Raw genomic sequence first — 20,390 nt, 5'->3', positions numbered from 1 at the left:
CTATGGATTATAAATAATCATCCTTGCTGGCACTGGACCTCAAAATTAAATCATAAAGACGTCAGACTCTTTTGTCAGACAGACATTAAATTTTGGTTGATTGCATTTATTCTACATCAAAATGACGTCGGTATGAGATGTTTGCAAGACATTACATTTTGATTATTTAACTTAAAACCAACAAAAAAAATCAACATCATCTGAAGTCAGTATTCTACATAAAATGACGTTGGCATTAGACATTTTTCTGACTTTGAACTTTGGTCATCCGACATCACAACCTAAATTCGACCAAACATCACTGTCGAAAGATATTGGGGGCCAGCTGGGAGAGTACATTTTATTCCTTTGACCAAAGTAGTTAAAATGGACAACAGAGTTAATTTATGTCTGTACATTTTCCTTTTTAATTCTTATCTGTATTTTTTAGACATTATTTGGGGTTCTAAAATAAGGCATACAATGAAGTAAGACATTAAATTACAACCTTTCTGTTTGCCTGCCAACCTTTTTCTCAACCTCACTGCCTCTGCTTTTACTGCTTTATACATAGTAGCAACATTTACCACACTTCTAATTGCTGGGAAAAATAACATTCACATCACATGTTATCGACTTATGTGTGGCGCTCAAACACACCTTGGAGCGCACACATAAACACAACTCTTAATTTATGCGTATGGGTTCTGTCAAAGCAGAGAAGGCGTAAGAACCCAGCAAAACCAGTACACTAGAGACCCCCACACATGCTGTGTATGTACAGTTCACAGAATACAAAGGCACACATATGAACACGGAGACATGAGGACACACACTTCCTCGTCTAATGGCAGTGTTTCCATGGTGAATCTGCTGGTGTGACATCTTCTCCCTCCTGTGTGGTGAGGGTTGCCATGGAGATGCTCTGCTCTGACAGTATGTGTGTGTATGTGTATTTATGTGTATGTGTGTTTGCTTTTCTTTCTCTTCTCATTTATCCTATATGTGCTGGTGCATTTGTGACTGTGGTGTGGTTTATATATCACCTCGAAAAATGTTTGGTATCTGATATATTTTTGTGTCTATGTATTCCTATTTGTGACTGAGCATTTGTGTTTCTATAATCTTATATATATATATATATATTGTGTGTGTGTGTGTGTGTGTGTGTGTGTGTGTGTGTGTGTGTGTGTGTGATGTCCTAGTTGGACCGGTTCAAGGAGCCCCCAGCGTTTGGGCCCATGTGCGACCTGCTGTGGGCCGACCCCCTGGAAGACTTTGGCAACGAGAAGACCCAGGAGTACTTTGGCCACAACACAGTCAGAGGCTGCTCCTATTTCTACAGGTACTGGACAACATTACTCCTCACATGGACCAACAAAAAAGACATATTACATTAGAGTCCTGGTAGTTTATTTTAGAAGAAAATCAACTTTAATGTCAGTCAGTTAGTTGATTCAGTTAATTCACAAAAACCTGTCAAATAAGACTAGGTCAATCCTAGTACATGGCTGGACCATGTATGAAATGCTAGAGGGCTTTCAATTTAAAACACAGACTTTTACTTTGAAATGAGAAGTACTGGTCATGGCGGTGCATGGACACTACTGCTGGACGTGAGTCGTGTTAGTTTTTCCCTTTAAATGTACATTTGCTGTATAGTTAAATAAACACATTCTTCCTCATCAGTTACCTTCTCTGACAAATGTGCATTTAAAGAGAAATCCAACACGACTTACCTCGAGTCAGGCGTAAGAGCGCATAGCACCCGCCCTCTCAGGCAGCACAACACGCAAACAGAAATAAAAACTCAAAATTTTCAATTTCTCAATTTTCAGTTTTTTTTCTATCCAGTATTTCACAAATAGGAAATTAGAAACATGACTCTAAAATCTTAATTCTGCATTGACCTGAAAAACAAAAAAAATACAATTTTAGAAAATTCAATTTAATTTTAATTCAATTTTCCAGTTTTCTAATTTTTATTTTTGATGTGGAAAGGGAAGTTATAAGGACCCTGCCCCTCTCTCTCAAACTCCAAAGACCAAAATCTGATCAACCAGTAAGACTAGGCAGTGCTGATTGCATGTAAATCAAGATTATGATACCGCGCTGTCCATTTCTTGCCTAAAATGAAGAGTGTTAGAAACACATTTGAGTGCCCTGTTAGGTTGTAACAGCGAGAGTTTGTGAACAGGCAGTGTGCTTCCTGCACAGTGAAAATGAAGCATTTACTGGTCCAGTGTGGCACTGTGCATTCTGCTAGTTGTAGGTCTTTTGCCTTTTCAGCAAAAGAAACATGTTTCTCTATTTTCTCTGGTCACGTAGCACCAATTTAAAAGTATTTGTGTCTTTCTATTGCAGAGATATCCAAGTTTTATCAAAAGGCCATCTTTCTGGCAGTGAAATACTTCTTTAAGTTTACATTTTTTACTTTTTATACAAGGTTTTTTTTAGTCTCATATGTGAGTGACAGTAGTCTGGTATCCTTGATACAGTGGATCCCTGTGCTCATGAAGCTCAGAAATATGAAATAACTTGATATCCAAACAAGCAAGAATGAGTGTAATATTCAGAGTTAAAAAAAAACAAAAAAAACACTAGGACCAATATTCTTTGAAATTAGCAGCTAGAACATGCAGCCAGAAATAAGTCTGATCCTCAAATGTGTTCCTCCTCTGCTCCTTCGACGTGTTTTAATGATCCGGGCGCCTTGTGATCGCCCAGCGTCAGCAAGATGTGACTTTCATCTACAAACGTGGAATCTAATAAGTTTGGTGGACTTCAGTCTATTGGTTTGGGATGTTGGTGATGAGAAAAGAGAAAGAGAGAGATGCTTCCTGCACGGTTACACCACATCCAAGATCCAATAACAATCACTGGGATTTGTACAAGAGACAGAAAATCTTGGCCAGTTTACACACTCACACACATACACACATTCAGTATACGAGCAAACACATAAACACAGCATGTTCACAAACACACACACACAGTTCTGTTTCAGCATGAAACGATATCCCACAATCCCCAGGGAGACTGCACGGTTCTGTTGCTATGACGACTGGCTACTCCTGCCAGATATGGAGTGATATTAAGATACAGTGAGAGAAAGAGAGGGAGCAACACAGGAGGAGGCTGGTGGTGGTGGTGGGGTAGAAGATGAAAGATGGGAATAAAGAAATAAAAATGGAGGAATGTAAAGGCAGCGGTGTGGTCGTGGCTGCGTTCCTCTGTCAGTGTTACAGTGTTATGACATGCTGTCTGTGGAGAAAATAGTGATTTTCTGTGTTTAGCAGACACAGCATCAATCGACCAAGTAGTGTGTAGTTGGCCCCCACAGCACTGAGGAGGCCGTAAGTCCTGCTCAGGCCTGCCATGTGCTCACTGATTCCCCCTGCAGGCCTCACAGAGACACAACATCAGAAAGAAAGAGGCCCACTCATCTCCCACTGCTACACTTTAAATACTTCCATCTGTTCTGTAGTTTTCAAAGTCCAGATATAATAACATGTTTTCTATGTAAAGTGGTTTTTACTAGATCTCTGTGGATATTTCTTCTCCTGTATGTGTTGTTTTTTTTTCATTGCTTCACGTCTCACTCTTCCTCTCTGTCTCTCATTCTGTCCCCAGTTACCCAGCGGTGTGCGAGTTCCTACAGACCAACAACCTGCTGTCAATCATCAGAGCGCATGAAGCACAGGATGCTGGGTAAGCTGACTGACTGTCGTGGCTCGCAGCTCAGTCCTTCTCTCGGCTTAAAAAGAGAGCACCATTTAATTTAATGGCTTACCTTGACATTTCGTGTTCCGAGCTGGTATTTTTCTTTGTCAGGGAATTGGCACATTACGGGGGGAAAGAGGTTACACAATTTTCCTTCTGTCACCCTTAAACTGTGTTATTAGCATTGTCACAGTTTGAGTCTGACGGAGAGCACCAGCAGCCATTCAGGTCAACTAACTCATCTCTTGAAAATATAATGGTAAGGCAAAGAGCCATGTAAGGTTTGCACCAGTAGTCTAAATAAAGTAGTGAGGGCAAAACACAACTGTCTGACCCACAAAACCATCCCTGGCATCTGTTCTCTTAGTGTAAATCCCCTAAATATAATAGTGCTGCCTTAATTGCTGCATTATGAGTTGTGCTGTTGCTGTGGTTTGTGCTGTTTGGTGAGCCCATTATCAGTATTTTATCTGTCATGCAGCTGGGCAGTCTGGGTATTCCTTTTTGCACTTGCACAAGGGCTGGCCAGAAGACATTAGCCTACTTTTAGTACTTCTAGAGATAGTACCTAATGTATAGATCAAATAGTTTGTTTTCATTTAAAAGAGCTGAAACTTTTAATTCTGTGTTCACAATGAAAAATGTACCAAATAAAGTATAATCATAACAATCAGTGTGTATCCAAAAAAAAAAAAAAACTTTAAAGGGCTTTATAGCTCAAATCACTGTGACATTGCACATATGGATAGACAACTGGCAACTGATTTGAAATGCAAAGTTACATAAAAACTTGTTTATTTATTTTGTCGTTTCCAGTTTTAACGGTTATGTTTAAAGATATATATATATAGATAAACAAAGTGATCCGACTTATCTGATGTGTCGCTTTGCCAACGAAAACCAAATTTACCGACATAAAAAGCTAAGATAACATTTTTGTGAGTGGATTCGAGATAACGTCTTTAGATCCATGTCAGAAAAGGCTTTTTGACAACAAGGTAAAGTGTCAAAAATAATAATATATCACTTTACGTAAGTGACTTAGATGTTTTCCTGTTATTGTAAACATATGTTATGTTTTGGTCTATTGTTATTTTCAGGTTTATTAATGAATCTTATATTGGTTTTCTAGTAGAACATGTTTAAATGCTCCCTTCCATAAAAACCTGCTGAATGTTCAGCATTTCTGGGTTTTCTGTATGTGGGCTCTTGGTGTCTCTGCACCATCATTCGAGCTGGGGAATTACTGTAACAGAATGTAGTGGCACAATTTACTGTGAAAAATGTTAAGCAAAATCTTCACAAACAGACTTGTTCTAACAGAAATATGATCCAAAATCCAGTAGAAATTAGCAACATCACATCACATCCCAAAAATTACATGTTTCCCTAATGTTAGCATGTAGCTACATGTAGCAGTGTATGTAATGTAAACACTTGCAGTAGTGTGCCTGGAGCAGATGACTGATGTCAGCTCGTTACAGAAGAAGAAAAACAGAGTATATCTGAGTATATCTGAAGTCTCAGGTTTTTGCTCACAGGAATTACTTTTAGGCACATTTACTTAATTATTTGAAACTTCGGCCTCATTTAGTGAACATCCGTCATAGTAATATTATACTATGTGGCAGAAAATTAGGAAAAGTATAATAGGTCCCATAGAATCCCACAATACAATTTACAAAGGAAATGAGGACCCGTTCACTGCTGGAAAAAAATAATAATAATAATAATAATTGTGGATGGTGGTGTGAACTGCTTCAGGAACACTCCAGAAAACAAATACATATAATGTACAAAAACTATTAAATTTATGAAAAACTTAGGTGAAGTTTGATTGCCTGTGACATTTTAAAATTGACAAATGTACAGCTACAACCCACTGTGTTCTTACATAATACAAAATGGAATAAAATGGTTAAATATGTTGAATTATTTCACATTAACTGCAAAAACAGTAAACTATAAGTATTAGTTCATTAAACTTTATTCTAATTATATATTATGCATACTGTGTCACAAGGTGACAAGGTGTAAAGGTGGTGCCATGGTGATAGAGCAGTTTGACAGGCAGCCAATCGGGAGGTGTGTGATACAGAGCCGTTACTTTGCCTTGAGTTGATTGGCTCATGGTGTACCGTGTACAGTGGCCTGCTGTGGACAAAGCTTGTAAATGGACGAAGACTGAAGTAAGAAACAGCATTTTGCCGATGACATGGGTTGATATTTGGTAATACACAGATTCCTGGAGAGAATAGCATCCATGGTGAAGCTACACAGTGGAACACTATAATAAAACATAAAATGAAAAAAAGTCTAATAAGAAGACAGCCAAGTAATTCTGTGGTGCACCTAGATTATATTTATTTGTTATAAATAACCAAAAAGTCTTGATTACCAGTGACTTTAGTAATTACTCTATCCCCAAGGGACCCAGGGGCCCAGAACAGTAGAGGATGCTGTTGTGCTTGGTATTTGTTATCATGTCTCATCTTGATAGGTTTGTTGAATGCATGAAACTAATTGCACCCAGACTTGTTTTTATTGTGACTAAGTCACTCGATCTGGGCCTAATTCAAAATGTAAGCTTTGAGCTGGCAGCTTCACTCAAACTCTGGGGACTGTCAGCACCCTGCTCAGTGGCACCCTGTCATTTTGCCCACGCAGATTCCTTCTTCATTTGTTTTTAAATGCGTGGCTGTCTCGCCTTCTACCGGTCTCTGTCTGGTCTTAAAGACCTGTGAGGCAAATCCTCCGTTTTCATCCACAATGTGTGTGTTTTTTTTATTTGAGTAGCTGTAACGTGGGCGGTTTGTTTGTCTCTCTTTCCTCAGGTACCGTATGTACAGGAAGAGTCAGACTACAGGTTTCCCATCCCTCATCACAATCTTCTCTGCTCCAAACTACCTGGATGTCTACAACAACAAAGGTCTGACACACATGCGCACGCACACACACACACACACTAGCGCACACACATGCACGCACGCACACACACCAGTGTACACGTACAGAGGGCTGAAGTGTGAATACTGCCGCACCATTATTTTAGACTTAAAATCATGTTATTCTTCATCCAAGATCAAACAGAAACACTTAAAACACATTAGGCCTCATGCAGCAACATTCTTTTAAATTTCTCTTATATTTTCTCTTAATTTTCTGGTAAGAGTACTTGAGTACTTAGTTACATTCCAGCACTGGTCAGCAAAGGAATGCATAGTAACTGAAATTACAGTAATTGAGATCAATATACCAAGTATATTGATATAGTATATCTATTTAGCCCTGAAATGTAATAATCCAGTCATTGTAATAACTCTTAAACATCACCTAAATTTGAAATGATATTCATGCATTAAAAAAAAGGTTTTAAAATATAAAACTTGGTACAAGTGTTCTGGACCACACGTAAAATTTTCTCTTACAAAAGAGAAAGTCAAAAAATAAGAAAACATTGGTGAATCCCCTTGTACTAACAAAATAAGGATACGAGCAGAAATAAGATAAAATTTGTACATATATTTTGTCTTGCATGAGACCCAATGATTTTGAAACTGAATAATGTTCTTTGTCTTTGTCTCCATTATTCTATGTTAAACATGATGTTTGATGTTTTTAACATTTTAGGAATAGTATTGTCTACTGTCTGACTAAAGGCTATAATGTGTACGTATGTTTGTGTCCAGCGGCGGTGCTTAAGTATGAAAACAACGTGATGAACATCCGTCAGTTCAACTGCTCTCCTCACCCCTACTGGCTGCCCAACTTCATGGACGTCTTCACCTGGTCTCTGCCTTTCGTGGGAGAAAAGGGTAACACATGCACACACGCTTCTCATATAGAACATTATATAATAGAACATCATATATTTATGTTAAATAATATCTATATCGGAAATAAGTCTGTCACTCTACAGAAAAGAAATTTTATTAAACATATGAAAAGAACGAAACTAGTAACTCAGGTCCAGCAGTGTATGATAAATTGACAGAGTACTAAATAACTTACTAAATAAATAAATAAAACAAGAAATAACTTAATATCTGAGATTATATCTAATGATCATAATAATGATTCTGTTCCTGCTGTGTGTGAATGGTGAGTTCTCTAGATTCTTCAAGCTCTTTTAGTCCTTTCAGTCTACTAAACACATTAATAACCTAGTTAAATTCCACAGTCAGAAAAGCCTGAGCAGATTATTTGTCAGTTGTCTACCTTTAAAGTCACTTAAGCCCAAATTGGCTATCTGGCCTGCTGGCAGTGACTGTTTAGGCTGCTAATGCAAGTCTGTTGCTTCGCAGCGGCTCGTCCCTTTATACAGTAAAGGAGGGATTATTTTTAGAATGGCTCCACTGTGTCATCAAACATGCTTTTAGGCCCACCCCAAAAAATCCTGGACACACAAATAATGGTCTAATGTTACAATGCATTACTACACACTTCACAGTCTTTTCAACAAGCAATTTCTAACATTTATAAATTGTTTGGAAATAAATCACTGATTTTAACTGAGCTGGACTGTAAGGTCAGGTTGTTTAAATGATGTAATATTTACAACAACATGTTATAATATTTACAACATCATTGACCCACTGATGCAAGACGTGCTGGTCAACACCAACCTATTTCAGGCTAAACTGTGTTAGTATTGATTCAAGGCCTGATTTAAATTTGAGCTATTTGGGCTTTGGTGGATTTTATGCTCAGGCAGACCACCAGACTGTGAAGGAGCTCATGAGGATGAATCTGGCGTTTAGGCTGGAATGATTTAATGAAACATTTTTTATTTTAGATTGGTCAAACTGGTGTAGTGTGAAGCAGCAGAAGAGTCTCAAAAGACAGAGTCAGCTTTTGATATGTTGCTTTACTATTTCATTTGGAGGCATGAATCTCATTTAAAGATGTCCAGGGAAGAGGTTGCATAATGGTACCTGGATCTCAGCACTGGTAGCCAATGGTATCCTTTTTTGGTACTTGACTCTCTCTGTAATGACGAAACTTAGCCATCAGGTTAATTAATTTGTTGTTGTTGTTAAGTTGCTTGAACTTTCATCATCTATGGACAATAACTTCTTTATCTTCAGCGCTAGCTACAGGCACGCTAACATTAGCTGGGGTTTCTGTGGGGGACTTGGCTTTCAGGCTGTCAACCACAGCACACTCTTCAGTTTTTAGATATATATTCTGTGTTTAACCAGGTGTTTCCTCTGGGTTAGACGTGTTGCACTGGCCAGCTTTGTATTTCGCATCACAAATATTACAGTTGCAATTTTTGTCTGTGTGGAGTTTTGAAAAGTGTATCCATACTCTGGACTACTTTTGACTCACTTATTCACTGTGACTTCAATCAACAGCTAACTTAGATGTGCTCTCTGGTGCAGAAATTTGGCATTAATGTGAATCAGTACTCTAAGCTAAAGCTAGATAGTTTGCAAATTATTTTTTTTCTTCTGTTGCTTATGACCAGTATTTTTCCCAGGATCAGTCAGTCAATTGTAAAGATAAACAACATTTAATCAGTCACATATCCAGCCGCAATCTTTATTAGTTCCTTGGAGCATGTAGCCTGCAGCTGTTCAAGATTAAAATCCAGTTTTGGTTGTTCAGCCCTTGCATTTCTGTAGTACTCATATAATGTGGTAGTATGAGTAATGCGTCTCTGTCCAACATTGCTTGGTAGTTCAGATGTAATTCAGTACCTTTAAGAGTGTCAAGTTCAGAAATTAACCCTCGTCACTGATCAGTTCAAATGTACAATAAATAAAGACAAAGAATTCTGACACAAAAGTCTTCATCTTTGTAATTCCATTGCAGATTATATTCATGATACATGATACAACTGGCTTAAATGGTAACTGTGTTCTTCTGACGAAGGTGTGAATGGTCTTAGACTGGTAGAACTTGACAGACTGTGCACCCAAGGCACTTTTGTTCTGGCATGAACGAGGAGTTCAGTCTGTGCTGCAAAAAGCAGGCACAACTTAGTCTTGAATTCTAGCTTTGACACTGTCTGTACAGTGATGAAAAATGCAGACAATAACATCATGTCCATGTCCCTGATGGACCCTACCACCAAGCAAACACTTCTAAACTAAAAACAGTAAAAGGGATCATCTCTATAAATTTCTGAGTTTTAAAAGAAAATCTTTTTTTTTTTTTTTGGTACTTTACATGGTCCGAGTAATATTCTCTAAAAATAGCAATTATATCAGCTTAAAAAGGTGTACAACCCCTACTTACAGGATTAGGGACTCCTGGGTAACCAGAGTTTAGTCAGATTTGAGGCATTTTATGCATTTATTGGGCAGCAGCAGCTGAGAGATGACAGGAAATTAAGGGAGTGAGCGAGTTAGGGAATAATAAGCAACAAGCGTCCCCACTCAGATGAACCGGGGGTGTTGGGGTTCTGGCTTGGTGTCTTAACCCCTAATAAGCCTATAGGGTTCAACTGTGTCCCTGTTGAAGTTTGTCTCTGTCTGTGTATCCTGCAGTGACTGAGATGTTGGTCAATGTCCTGAGTATCTGCTCTGACGACGAACTCATGAATGACGGGGAGGAGATTTTCGATGGTAAGAAACACTCAACACATTAAAGTCATGATTCAAACCTATTTTAATGTTAATATGTTTTGGCAATTTATTTCTATGCCTCCGTGCCGGTGATAGCAGTGACTGGAGGCGTTATGATTTTGGGTTGTCTGTCCGTCCTGTTCTCATGAGCCCGATATCTCAAGAATGCCTTGAGGTTTTTTTTTTTTCCGAATTTGGCACGAACATCCACAGATTTTGGTGGTCAAAGGTCAGTTAGACCTCATCTATCTCATTCTTGTGATTGCGATATCTCAAGGACACCTTGAGGATTTTTATTTTTTTATTTTTTTTAATTTGGCACAAACATCCACTTGGACTCAAGACTGGACTGATTAGAATTTAGTGGTCAAAGGTCAAAGGTCAAGATCACATCACAAAACATGTTTTTGGCCATAACTCAAGAATTCATGAGCTAATATGACAAAAAAGAATAAAATGATGAAGTAATGACATTTTATATCCAGAGGTTAAAGGTCAACATCATTGTGACATCATAATTTTCTGCAAAAACACTTCTCTGGCCATTAATCAACATCAGAAATAGAAGGGGAGACATTTGGTCAGATACTGAATTGGTGACACTAATCGTGAAACTGTGCTGATTGTAGAGATCAGGGGGAAAATGTGTCTAAAGCATGCATGTCTTCATAGCAATGGATGTAAACTGTAACTACAACTTGACTAGTTTGAGGAGGCATACAACCACAAGGCAGTAATTATAGTTTGTATGATGACAATAAATCACATTAATGAGTTAGTGTTTGACTCTTTTCCAGCCAGTGCAGCAGCAGCTAGGAAAGAGGTGATCAAAAACAAGATTCGAGCCATTGGGAAGATGGCTAAAATGTTCTCTGTTCTACGGTGGGTCGAGTTCTGGTTGTACATACTCTATGAGTGAGTGTGTATGTGTGTGTTTGTGTGTGTGTGTGTGTGTGTGCAGTATTCCTATAAATGCTATATTTCCTGAAACTTTTGCAGACATTAATCAGAAGTCACCAGATTGTCATTTTTAGCATTCAGTGTTTCAGCCCGCAAGCATATTTTTGTCGGTTTGTCAGTATGTTTGCAGGTGCACAATGAGGGGAAGTGTGTAATTCTCTGTTATTTTCTCTTTGTATCCACACACACCTGTCACACACACACACACACACACACACACACACACACACACACACGCCATCTCTGTCTGCCTCTCAGGGAGGAGAGTGAGAACGTGTTGACCCTGAAGGGACTGACCCCTACAGGCATGCTTCCCAGCGGAGTGCTGTCTGGGGGCAAACAGACCTTGCAGAGCGGTGAGTGTTTAACACACTTGTACACACGCACTCTCAAACGTAACCTTGGACATGCCTTAAAAAACACACTATAACACACACAAGTGCACACAGACAGTTTCAATATCTGCTTTGGACCATCCTACGGTTCCTTCCTGCCCTCTTTTCCTCCTCTTCTCTTCCTCTGCTCTTCTCCTCTCATCCCTCTGCCTCACTGACTAGCTCACTCTCTCCACCTCACCTCACCGGCGCTGAGGATACTCACAGCCTGCTGGTTGTGTGTTTGTGTGTGAGTGTGTGAAAGAAAGAGAGTTAAAGAATAAAAGAAAGAACAGGCAACCAAAGCATGTGTGTGAGGTGTGTGTCAGCTAACAGCAGCTACTGCTAACACCCGGTGCCCTCTGAACCTGCCATGGCCTCAGTGCTGCTCTGAGGGCCTCACATGACTAAAGCCTGAAACATGTCTCTGAATCAGCAAATTTGCAAGCGTCATGCGTCACATGTCTGCCAAGAAAGAGTGCACATAAATTTAATGTATAGAACAGGGGCCTAGACTATGTTGGATTTAGCAGTGTGTGGAAAAAAGAAGTGTGTAAAAAGTAGATGCTATGTTTTATTTATTTATTTAATTTATCGTTTTCATGAGAAGTAGGCTGGAAATGTGGGGTGGGAGACAAAGCAGAAAACTTAAGGTTTAAATGCTGCACCCCTAGGCCGTCATGATGCTGTTAATTGAATTAAGGAGGTCATGCAAATATTTGCATGGATATACCTCACTGCAAGTTACTCCAGGGACACACTGCCTGCGTGAGCAGCATGGGAGCGTGGCAGAACATGTTTGTGTTTTTTTTTTTTGTGTTCATGTTATCCAGATCCATCCAGAGAAATGGAGGCTCAGATTTTTTTTGCGTGACGCACATGGTTTTCAGCAAATAGCTGAACATTAACATTAACATGAAGTTTCAATTATCTCACTGACTTTATACCTCCCTTTACTGCAGTTTCAAAGTCTCTACAGATGTGTAGAAATACAAGTGTGTCTGTTTTACTGAACATTTCCGGTTTCTGTTTCAAAATAAAAGCCCACTGACAACATTTCTGTCGACAGAATCCCTTCACTTATTGACACAAGGATTTTTATTGTGAAATATCTGCAGAAAAGTGTTGTTGATAATGCAGGAGCTGCATGGCTTCATAAATGAGTGGAGTATGTTCTTGTTTGTGGTAATACAGTAGTTACAGCAGCAGGCAGCTCTGCAGCAGTGTCGCCTCAACAGCGCTGCCAGTGTGAACACCATAAGTGAGCATGCTGCAGCAGTTCGGAGAGGTTGCCATCACACACACTGCTCACACAGGCAGTGTGTCCCTGCCGTTACTCTTCTACTCATGTCCTTAAATTTTCTGTGTTCATTCTTTTGTGATAAAATAGTTTTTTTTCTTTCTTTCTTACCAACTCAACCAGTTGATAAATATTTTGGGATTAGCATTTTTTCCCCTTACATTTCACTGAGATTTTCATCCAGTCGCCCTCTTTTGCGTCCTTAAGCCGAAACATTTACACACGACTACACAGAAGCATGTTTCAGCCTTCACTCCTTTCTTCTTCTCCTCCTTCTTTCTTTGTACTTCATCTACTCTCTCGACTCTGTCATGTTCTCTCTCTTCCTGTCCTACTCTCTTTCTCTTCTTCTTTTCTCCTTAATCATCCTTCAGCTACCATTGAGGCCATTGAAGCCATCGAGACAGTTAAGGATGCTGAAGGTAAAATCCCACTCATTTCACTGTGTGTGTGTTGTGTGTGCGCACATGTGTGCGCCATGTGTGTGTGTGTGTGTGTGTGTGTGTGTGTGTATGTGTGTGTGTGCAAGCATGGCTGCGCTCTCAGCCACCCATGCTCATAAGGTCATAGATTTTCCTTACCCACGATGCACTGAGCTCTTCTAACCACATCAGTGCTCACGACAAAGCCTTAAAGCGTTGCACGCTGAAGCCACCGCATTAAATCACACTAAACATGCACATACTTTTCTTTTTCCTTCTCTTGGGAAACAGGAAACAGCACTGCACCTTCTCTGCCAACACACAAACATTTATTTACATCCTATTCAGCACACATCGCACACAACTTTGTCTCACACACACAAGAAGAGCGGGGCTGTGGGTGGGAGTGGGTGTTGTGAAGATTGGCAGGGTCAGTCTTATAGTCTGCAGTGTGTTACTGTGTTTTCTTTATATTTCTTAGGTGCTGTAGTTCTGTAGAAGATAAACATGCAGCCAATCTGTTTCTTGACAAGCAGAACAGGAGTCATCAGTGATCATACAAATAAATTAAATGTTAAGGGAATATTTCTATTGATTTTACAAAACAAACCTTCAAACTTCTGTGTTAAAACTCAGCTTTTCCCTGGGCTTTTGACCATATCCCATGGCCTTCTTTAGTCACATGACCTAAGCAGCGCGCTTCAGTCACGCGTTACAGCTTCTGTACTGAGCTCCTGTGACGACTCCTCTGACTGAAGCCAGAACAGGTCTGCTCCTGAACAGATTGTGATCATGGTTTTGGTGTTTAGTGTATTATAGACTGTGTACACAAGCTTTGTTAGAACTGCATGCTTTCATCAACTGTAGTCTTTTGTGTTTGTAACTTTTGTGCTGTCCTAGACTACAGTCCATAATTTGTTCCAGCAAATAAATTATGGGTGTCTTTTGTGTTATGGGTTTTTTTTGTTTGGTTTTTTTGGTTATGTAATATGATTTGTAGCTGGGTGTTAGGTGTCCGCTGTGTAGCACAGTGGCATATTAGTGTACAGCTGCATGTGTGCAAAGATAATATGGCAGTAGTTGTTGTTCAAAAGTGGCAGCGATCTCTGCAGACAGACCTCCTCATCAGTGCAGGAGCATCTGTCAACACAGAGACCGCAGTTCAGCTCTCAAAGCTTCAGGTTGGAGGGATTTTATTCATTTTAGTGAAATTAATTTTGACGAACATTATAAGTAGTAACCATATTTGTTCTGCTTTTATTTGGTCCAATTTGAGTCTATTGTTAAGGGGCACTCAAGCAGTTTAGTATTCCCAAAGTATGCAAAAGAAACAGATTTGAGTAGTTTATAAAAAAAAAAAGTATGGTTAAAATTAAAGCAATTGAGCTGGACATATCCTAATTTATAATCCCTAGTTTTGGTACAACTCCAAAAAGAACTAGTTCCTATTTTTCCCATGATGTAACCGAAAGCATCTTTTTAGACCTTTTCACAAAGAGATCACAATATAGGGCTGCAACAGAGTCCCTTTCTTTACGCTGCCTTTGCATTTTTTTACACAACCAAAAGAGGCTCTACTGGTGGCATGTTCAAAACAGCATAACATGGCAATAACAATCAGTTACTGTCCCTGCTTTATGGCAACTGATCTCACCCTTTGCTTGGAGAGTGAGGAGCTTTTTTGAGTTAGCTGCTAACTGCTATTAGCTGCATTTTAAATCTCCCACAGTGGGTTTTATGCATAACATGTTGACAACTTGGTCCCCCGATTTCATGATCATACCTTTTAAGTAGAATGGTGAGGTGGCAAAAAAGCGTGATAGTCCCACCTTTAGCAGGATGTGTAAAATATTTCCAGTGCATACTTTTGGTAAAGGGATAGTTTGACAATTTGTATTTTGTTTGTGCACTGTTCACAAATGGAAATGTAAAGCGAGTGCCTTCATGGGAGGTCACTCTGCCAAGAAGTATTTCCAGCATGTAACTTTATAAGACCAAAAATGTGTGGGTTTTTTAAATGGATCAAACAAATGTAATACAATGTGTTACTTTGTGAACCTTAGAGGTGCTTGTAGGCAGATTTTAGCCTTGATGCTAAGCTAAGCTAAGCTAATGGCCTTCTGCCACTTGCTTTGCCTGAACCATACAGACATGAACAATGTGTCAATGTTCTCATGTAACTTTTTGTAAATAAGAATATTTCCCAAAAATGTTAAAGTATTCCTCAATACATTTTTTGTGTCCAAGCCAAGATAACCTCGATGGAATTATAAACTGACCTGCATGTGTACAGTCTGCAAAGTGCCCCTTTAAGGAATTATTTCTATTTCACCAGCACATTATTCATTAAATTTGTTGAGCAAAAGGAATTGAGACAAAGCTGAGGTCCATTATCAAAAAAAGACAAATTTTAAACCAATCTTAAAATATGGCCAACTTAGAATTTAACTTCAGAAGAGTCGGCCTGACAGATTTGTAAAACCTGACACCCAACTTTTGTCCTTACCTTTAATTTTTTAACTCATTGGTTACAAAATGTAAAGGGAAAGTGGTAACCTCGAAAACAAACAGCTGACTGTTAAAGAAAGTCTTAAAGGTGTCAAAATATGTTTTAAGGACTTATGAACGACCGCTTCTGTGCAGCTGTGCTTTGTTCCATACTCTGTGTCTCATAATGGCTTATCTACCAGGTGTCTCAGACTACTGATCTAGGATCAATGGCCAACTCGCACTGACTGTCACATTCACTGTGAGCCATGAGGTCAAACTAATCCTAGCTCAGCATTCAGACAATAGATGAACACTTGCCAATGTGCGTAGATATTGGTGTACGAACTCTGCACATGTGCATATATGACAGAATCCTGTCCATCCAAACCCAAAATGCCCCTCTGCTAAAGGAACGCAATTAGGGTCGAAATTATTGAAATTCTGGTGTGCTCAAACGAAAGCATTGAAAAGATTACTTAAACCAAACCGACTGCTTTGGAATTGTATGCACATTCTCATAAATGACTAAAATGGGGTTTGGAATCTTCAATCCATTTCAGCGCTCTGAATATTTCCCTCAAAGCTCCCAGGGGTTTGGATACACAAGATTCTACTTAATGTCTTGTGAAATATTAATTCTGTGTGCATGTATGTATGTTTGTGCGTGTCTGCGTGTGTGTGTGTGTGTGTGTACGCCTGCCTATCTCCGCAGCCATCCGAGGCTTCTCCCCGCAGCATCGGATCAGCAGTTTCGAAGAGGCCAAAGGTCTGGATCGGATCAACGAAAGAATGCCTCCGCGGCGCGATGCCGTCAACAGCGTGGGCCTGTCAATGGGCCGCATGAACATGGGAGAGCCCAATGGGACCGACAGCAACAGCAATATACAGTGATGGACACACACTCCCACATGCCCAGACACATACCTGCAGTTACAACAACTCTGATATGGTACCATATTTATAGATACGTGTACATAGGCATATATACACAAGAAAAACGCACCACACAGACACAGTATTACACACACTCAATGGGCTACATCTCACACACACACACACACACACACACACACACACACACACACACACACACACACACACAATTATCTACCCCATTCCCGTTGCCCTCAGCTGTATGTAAAGGCATGAGCATACCTTGACTTTACCACCAAAGGCTGAGTCTCTTTCACTGAACTGATGGGCCCTATCTAAAGAACTGCAACTCCCATGTACCTGCAAAACAACAGGAGAAAAACTATAAAAACACTCCCCATGCAAAACAGCAGGAGCTGCTGTTCACCGTGTATGTTGGGGATCACCAGTGGGTTGACAGTGTCAGCATGACGTGGCTGTGTCAGTGGCGTGTGTTGTGTCAGGCGGAGTCACATGTTTGCGTGGGGGGTTGGGCGGGGGGGGGAGGCAATCGGGAGCGGCGGGCGTTACAGATGTGTATGCTTCTTTTTCCTGTTTGCAAACAAGGAACGGAGCCAAACTTGTGATAGGTTTTATAGAGTTGTGGATATGCCTGCCTGCGTGCGTGCACATGCTTCAACATGTAAATGTCCGTGCGGTTCTATTTGAAAATGTGTTTGCATACACTAGCTGATCTCGGCGTCAGCCAGCGAGAAAATTTTTGATGTGTGGTGTCTGTTGCCAAGACATGTGTGGAGATAATCTCAGCTGCAGTCTAATCTGAGCCCTCGCTGTCCTTTTTCTTCTCGGGAGAAGATTCCCGTTTGCTTTTGTAGCACTACACTGTACCCAACCTCCACTTGAAGTCAGGTGGAGACCCTCTACCCTCCAAAAAAAATTTAAAAAACCTGTGGTCCCAGGGCAGTTAGCTCTTCGGAAAGGCTTAAAACTAGGCCCGGATCAGATTTGAGGCAAGTGTTTCTCCCCTCCTGTTGTGTGTAAATAAGTTACATAGAGAGGTTTTATTGCACATGTGATGAACATGGTCACGAGATGCAAGATGCAGTATAGCGGACGTAGGATGCTTTATGTATGTGAGGGAGCCGGGGGGAGTTGAAATGTGAAGTCATACTCTATTTATTCTTTCTACATCCTCCTTTCTTCCCGTGTTGCTGTCTGCTACCACACAGCAATGATGGCCGGGAATCTCCGGCCTAATAAGTAGGAAATAATATTTCACAGAGGAAACAGACTCTTCTGGTCAAGGCAGCAGCCAAGACAAGAAGAAGTCAGAAGAAAAGGTCTTTGTAAAGCATTTATATTAACGCATCAGTGCATGCAGAGTTAAGTTCTTTGATAATAATGTGAAGATTATATTTGTGCTCTGTGTTTCACTATGGTAGGATTTTTTTTCTTTTTGTTTTCTGACCTAATATAAATGAACTGAGGAGTAATGAATTATTTATTTTGTACATAACGTTAATTTATTTTTTTGTATTCATTTTGGGTTATATTTTTGTTTGGTTTTTTCATGTTTTTTTTTTCACAACCTGTGTTTCTGGTTTCTTTCGACGCTGTACAGAATGACAGTACGCTTCTATTCAAAGTGTCAAGTCCACGTTCTCTCCTCTCTTCTTTGTCGGTGTACAGGAGTTGTTTTTAACGATAAATATGAATAACGATAAACAAATATTAAACTAGCATTGATGAATGACCATACTATATACAGAGGCACAGGCATTCAGGCAGCCAAAAGCATGATTGCATGGTTAAAATTTGCGCTGTTTAAAGCAAAAAGCAGAAAGACACATTTTAACAGAAGAGCCGGTGTGTTGCTGTCACAATTTAAAGGAAAAAAGTGTACTCTCTCTGATCATAATTCTTGATGATTCCTCTTGTTATTTGATGATATTTATGATTCTATGATTATTATGATTCTATTTATTATGGACATTATTCTTAATATTTAAGCTCTCTCTCTCTGCTGGTTGCTCTTCATGTTGCGTTGCTCCTTGGTTGATCTTGTTGTGCTTCTTTGGGAGAGGTGAACCCCCCTGGGAGACCCTGTGCCATAGAAATTGTGCCACGGTTCTTTCTCTCTTTCTCTCTTTCTCTCTTTCTCTTTTTCTCTCTCTCTCTCTCTCTCTCACACACACACTGTTTCTCAATCTCTCTCTCTTTTACTCTGTCTCTCTTTCTTTCTGCTCTCTTTCTGTTTTGACTCCCCAGTCACTAACACTGTAAGCATGCCCCATGGGACGATCCACTTTTTTACTCTTGAATAAAATATGCATGAACCTTTGATATGGATACTGAGCCTTTATTTTATTACCACTGAGCACAGATACAAATGTAAAAGAACTGCCCTGATGATATAGTGAGGAATGTTTGATCAAAGCCAGTCAAACTGACTGGACCTGTTATATGGTTGCCAAAATACAGAAGAACATGTTTGTAAAGAAAGAGAAAAGGATAATCTTGTTTAGCAAAATTTAGAAATCCTCTTGTGACCCCTTTACTTGACCACTTGTGGGGTTCAGACCCCCAGCTTGGGAACCGCTGCAATAAGTCATAGTCATTTGCAGTCTTCCTCAGTAGTTACAGCTGCTGGTTATGGTTCGGCATGACACACTGAAGAGATTCCAGATCGAGGAGTGTCCATTGCAGCTGAGAGAGGCGACTTTCTCTTTCATTATGTGGTTTCATTGGAAGGTGAAACTGAGCCACATGACATATATTGTACAGGAGTGGCAGGAAACACCTGAAGGGATGCTTTTATCTGAGCATGAGGGGTCATCAAATGGTTGAATTAGTGTGATTAAATAGGTTTTATGCTTAAAATTACCCAGCATAATGTCATATGCACCTAAAAAAATCCTGATAAAGCCACCAACCAAAATCTTAAAAATAAAAAAGGAGGTATTAAATAATCACATTTTTTATTTAGCAATCAATTACATTTTCTATAAACTGTATCTCCATACATGTATTTAAATCCAGGTTAAGAATACATTTGTTTAATTTTATTTAAATGTATCAGATTCCTCTTGCAGAAATCCACCCAAATTTAGTCTATATAAACATCAGAATCGCCTTTCAAGAAGTTCTAGTTGCGTGTAATAGCATAATGTAAATTCCTCTTTCTGTGGTTATTATGTCCCAAGTTATGACCAAAGACATGACCTCAGTCTCCTTTTGGCCTTTTGTGTTCAACTAGGAGACTACTGCTGTGGCCAGCGTGGTGAAGTGGAGAAACATAACGCATAGTTAACATAATGGATAAACTGTTGTTTGTTATATGCAATATTACAATGTTTGAAACAGGTATCATTAGCAAAAAGTAATAGATAAATGGTGAAGACCTAAAAGTACGGTTAGTTAATGGAAAAATAGTTAAAGTAGGTCATGTTAGTTAGCATTTGCTAAAGGTGATGGATAAATGGTTGAAATGGTTAGCTTATCTGATGGATAAACTTTTGAAATAGTTAACCTTAGCCAAATATTGTCAATGAATGATTGAAATAGTTAGCTCAAAGTGATAAATAGATAGTTTAAAGAGCTAAATATTATGAATAAATGGTTAAAGTAGTTAAAGTAGCTAAATATGATACATGAATGCTTAAAATAGCTAGCTAAAAATGTGGATAAATGGTTAAAA

The 20,390-nt window shown here is 39.4% G+C and overlaps 1 protein-coding gene across 3 annotated transcripts in view; it reads left to right on the top strand.

The window, feature by feature from the left end:
- Positions 1-19,034, top strand: part of ppp3cb (protein phosphatase 3, catalytic subunit, beta isozyme) — a 47,285-nt gene extending 28,251 nt beyond the window's left edge. For 2 of the 3 annotated variants that reach the window (XM_042493804.2, XM_042493805.2), the window contains exons 6-14: positions 1,185-1,324; positions 3,613-3,690; positions 6,537-6,631; positions 7,392-7,517; positions 10,197-10,274; positions 11,072-11,156; positions 11,493-11,590; positions 13,283-13,330; positions 16,533-19,034. In XM_042493804.2, the coding sequence (XP_042349738.1) occupies positions 1,185-1,324; positions 3,613-3,690; positions 6,537-6,631; positions 7,392-7,517; positions 10,197-10,274; positions 11,072-11,156; positions 11,493-11,590; positions 13,283-13,330; positions 16,533-16,711 (927 nt within the window). In that variant the 3' untranslated portion in view covers positions 16,712-19,034. The remainder of the gene's footprint in view (positions 1-1,184; positions 1,325-3,612; positions 3,691-6,536; positions 6,632-7,391; positions 7,518-10,196; positions 10,275-11,071; positions 11,157-11,492; positions 11,591-13,282; positions 13,331-16,532) is intronic. The other variant, XM_042493806.2, reaches the window with a different exon arrangement.
- The last annotated feature ends 1,356 nt before the right edge of the window (positions 19,035-20,390 follow it).

This window comes from Plectropomus leopardus, chromosome 8 (assembly GCF_026936395.1).
Source record: "Plectropomus leopardus strain MGB_pleo_1.0 chromosome 8, ASM2693639v1, whole genome shotgun sequence".
Classification (NCBI taxonomy): Eukaryota; Metazoa; Chordata; class Actinopteri; order Perciformes; family Serranidae; genus Plectropomus; species Plectropomus leopardus.
Note: the sequence above shows the minus strand (reverse complement) of the source record. Positions and strands in the feature narration are given on the sequence as shown.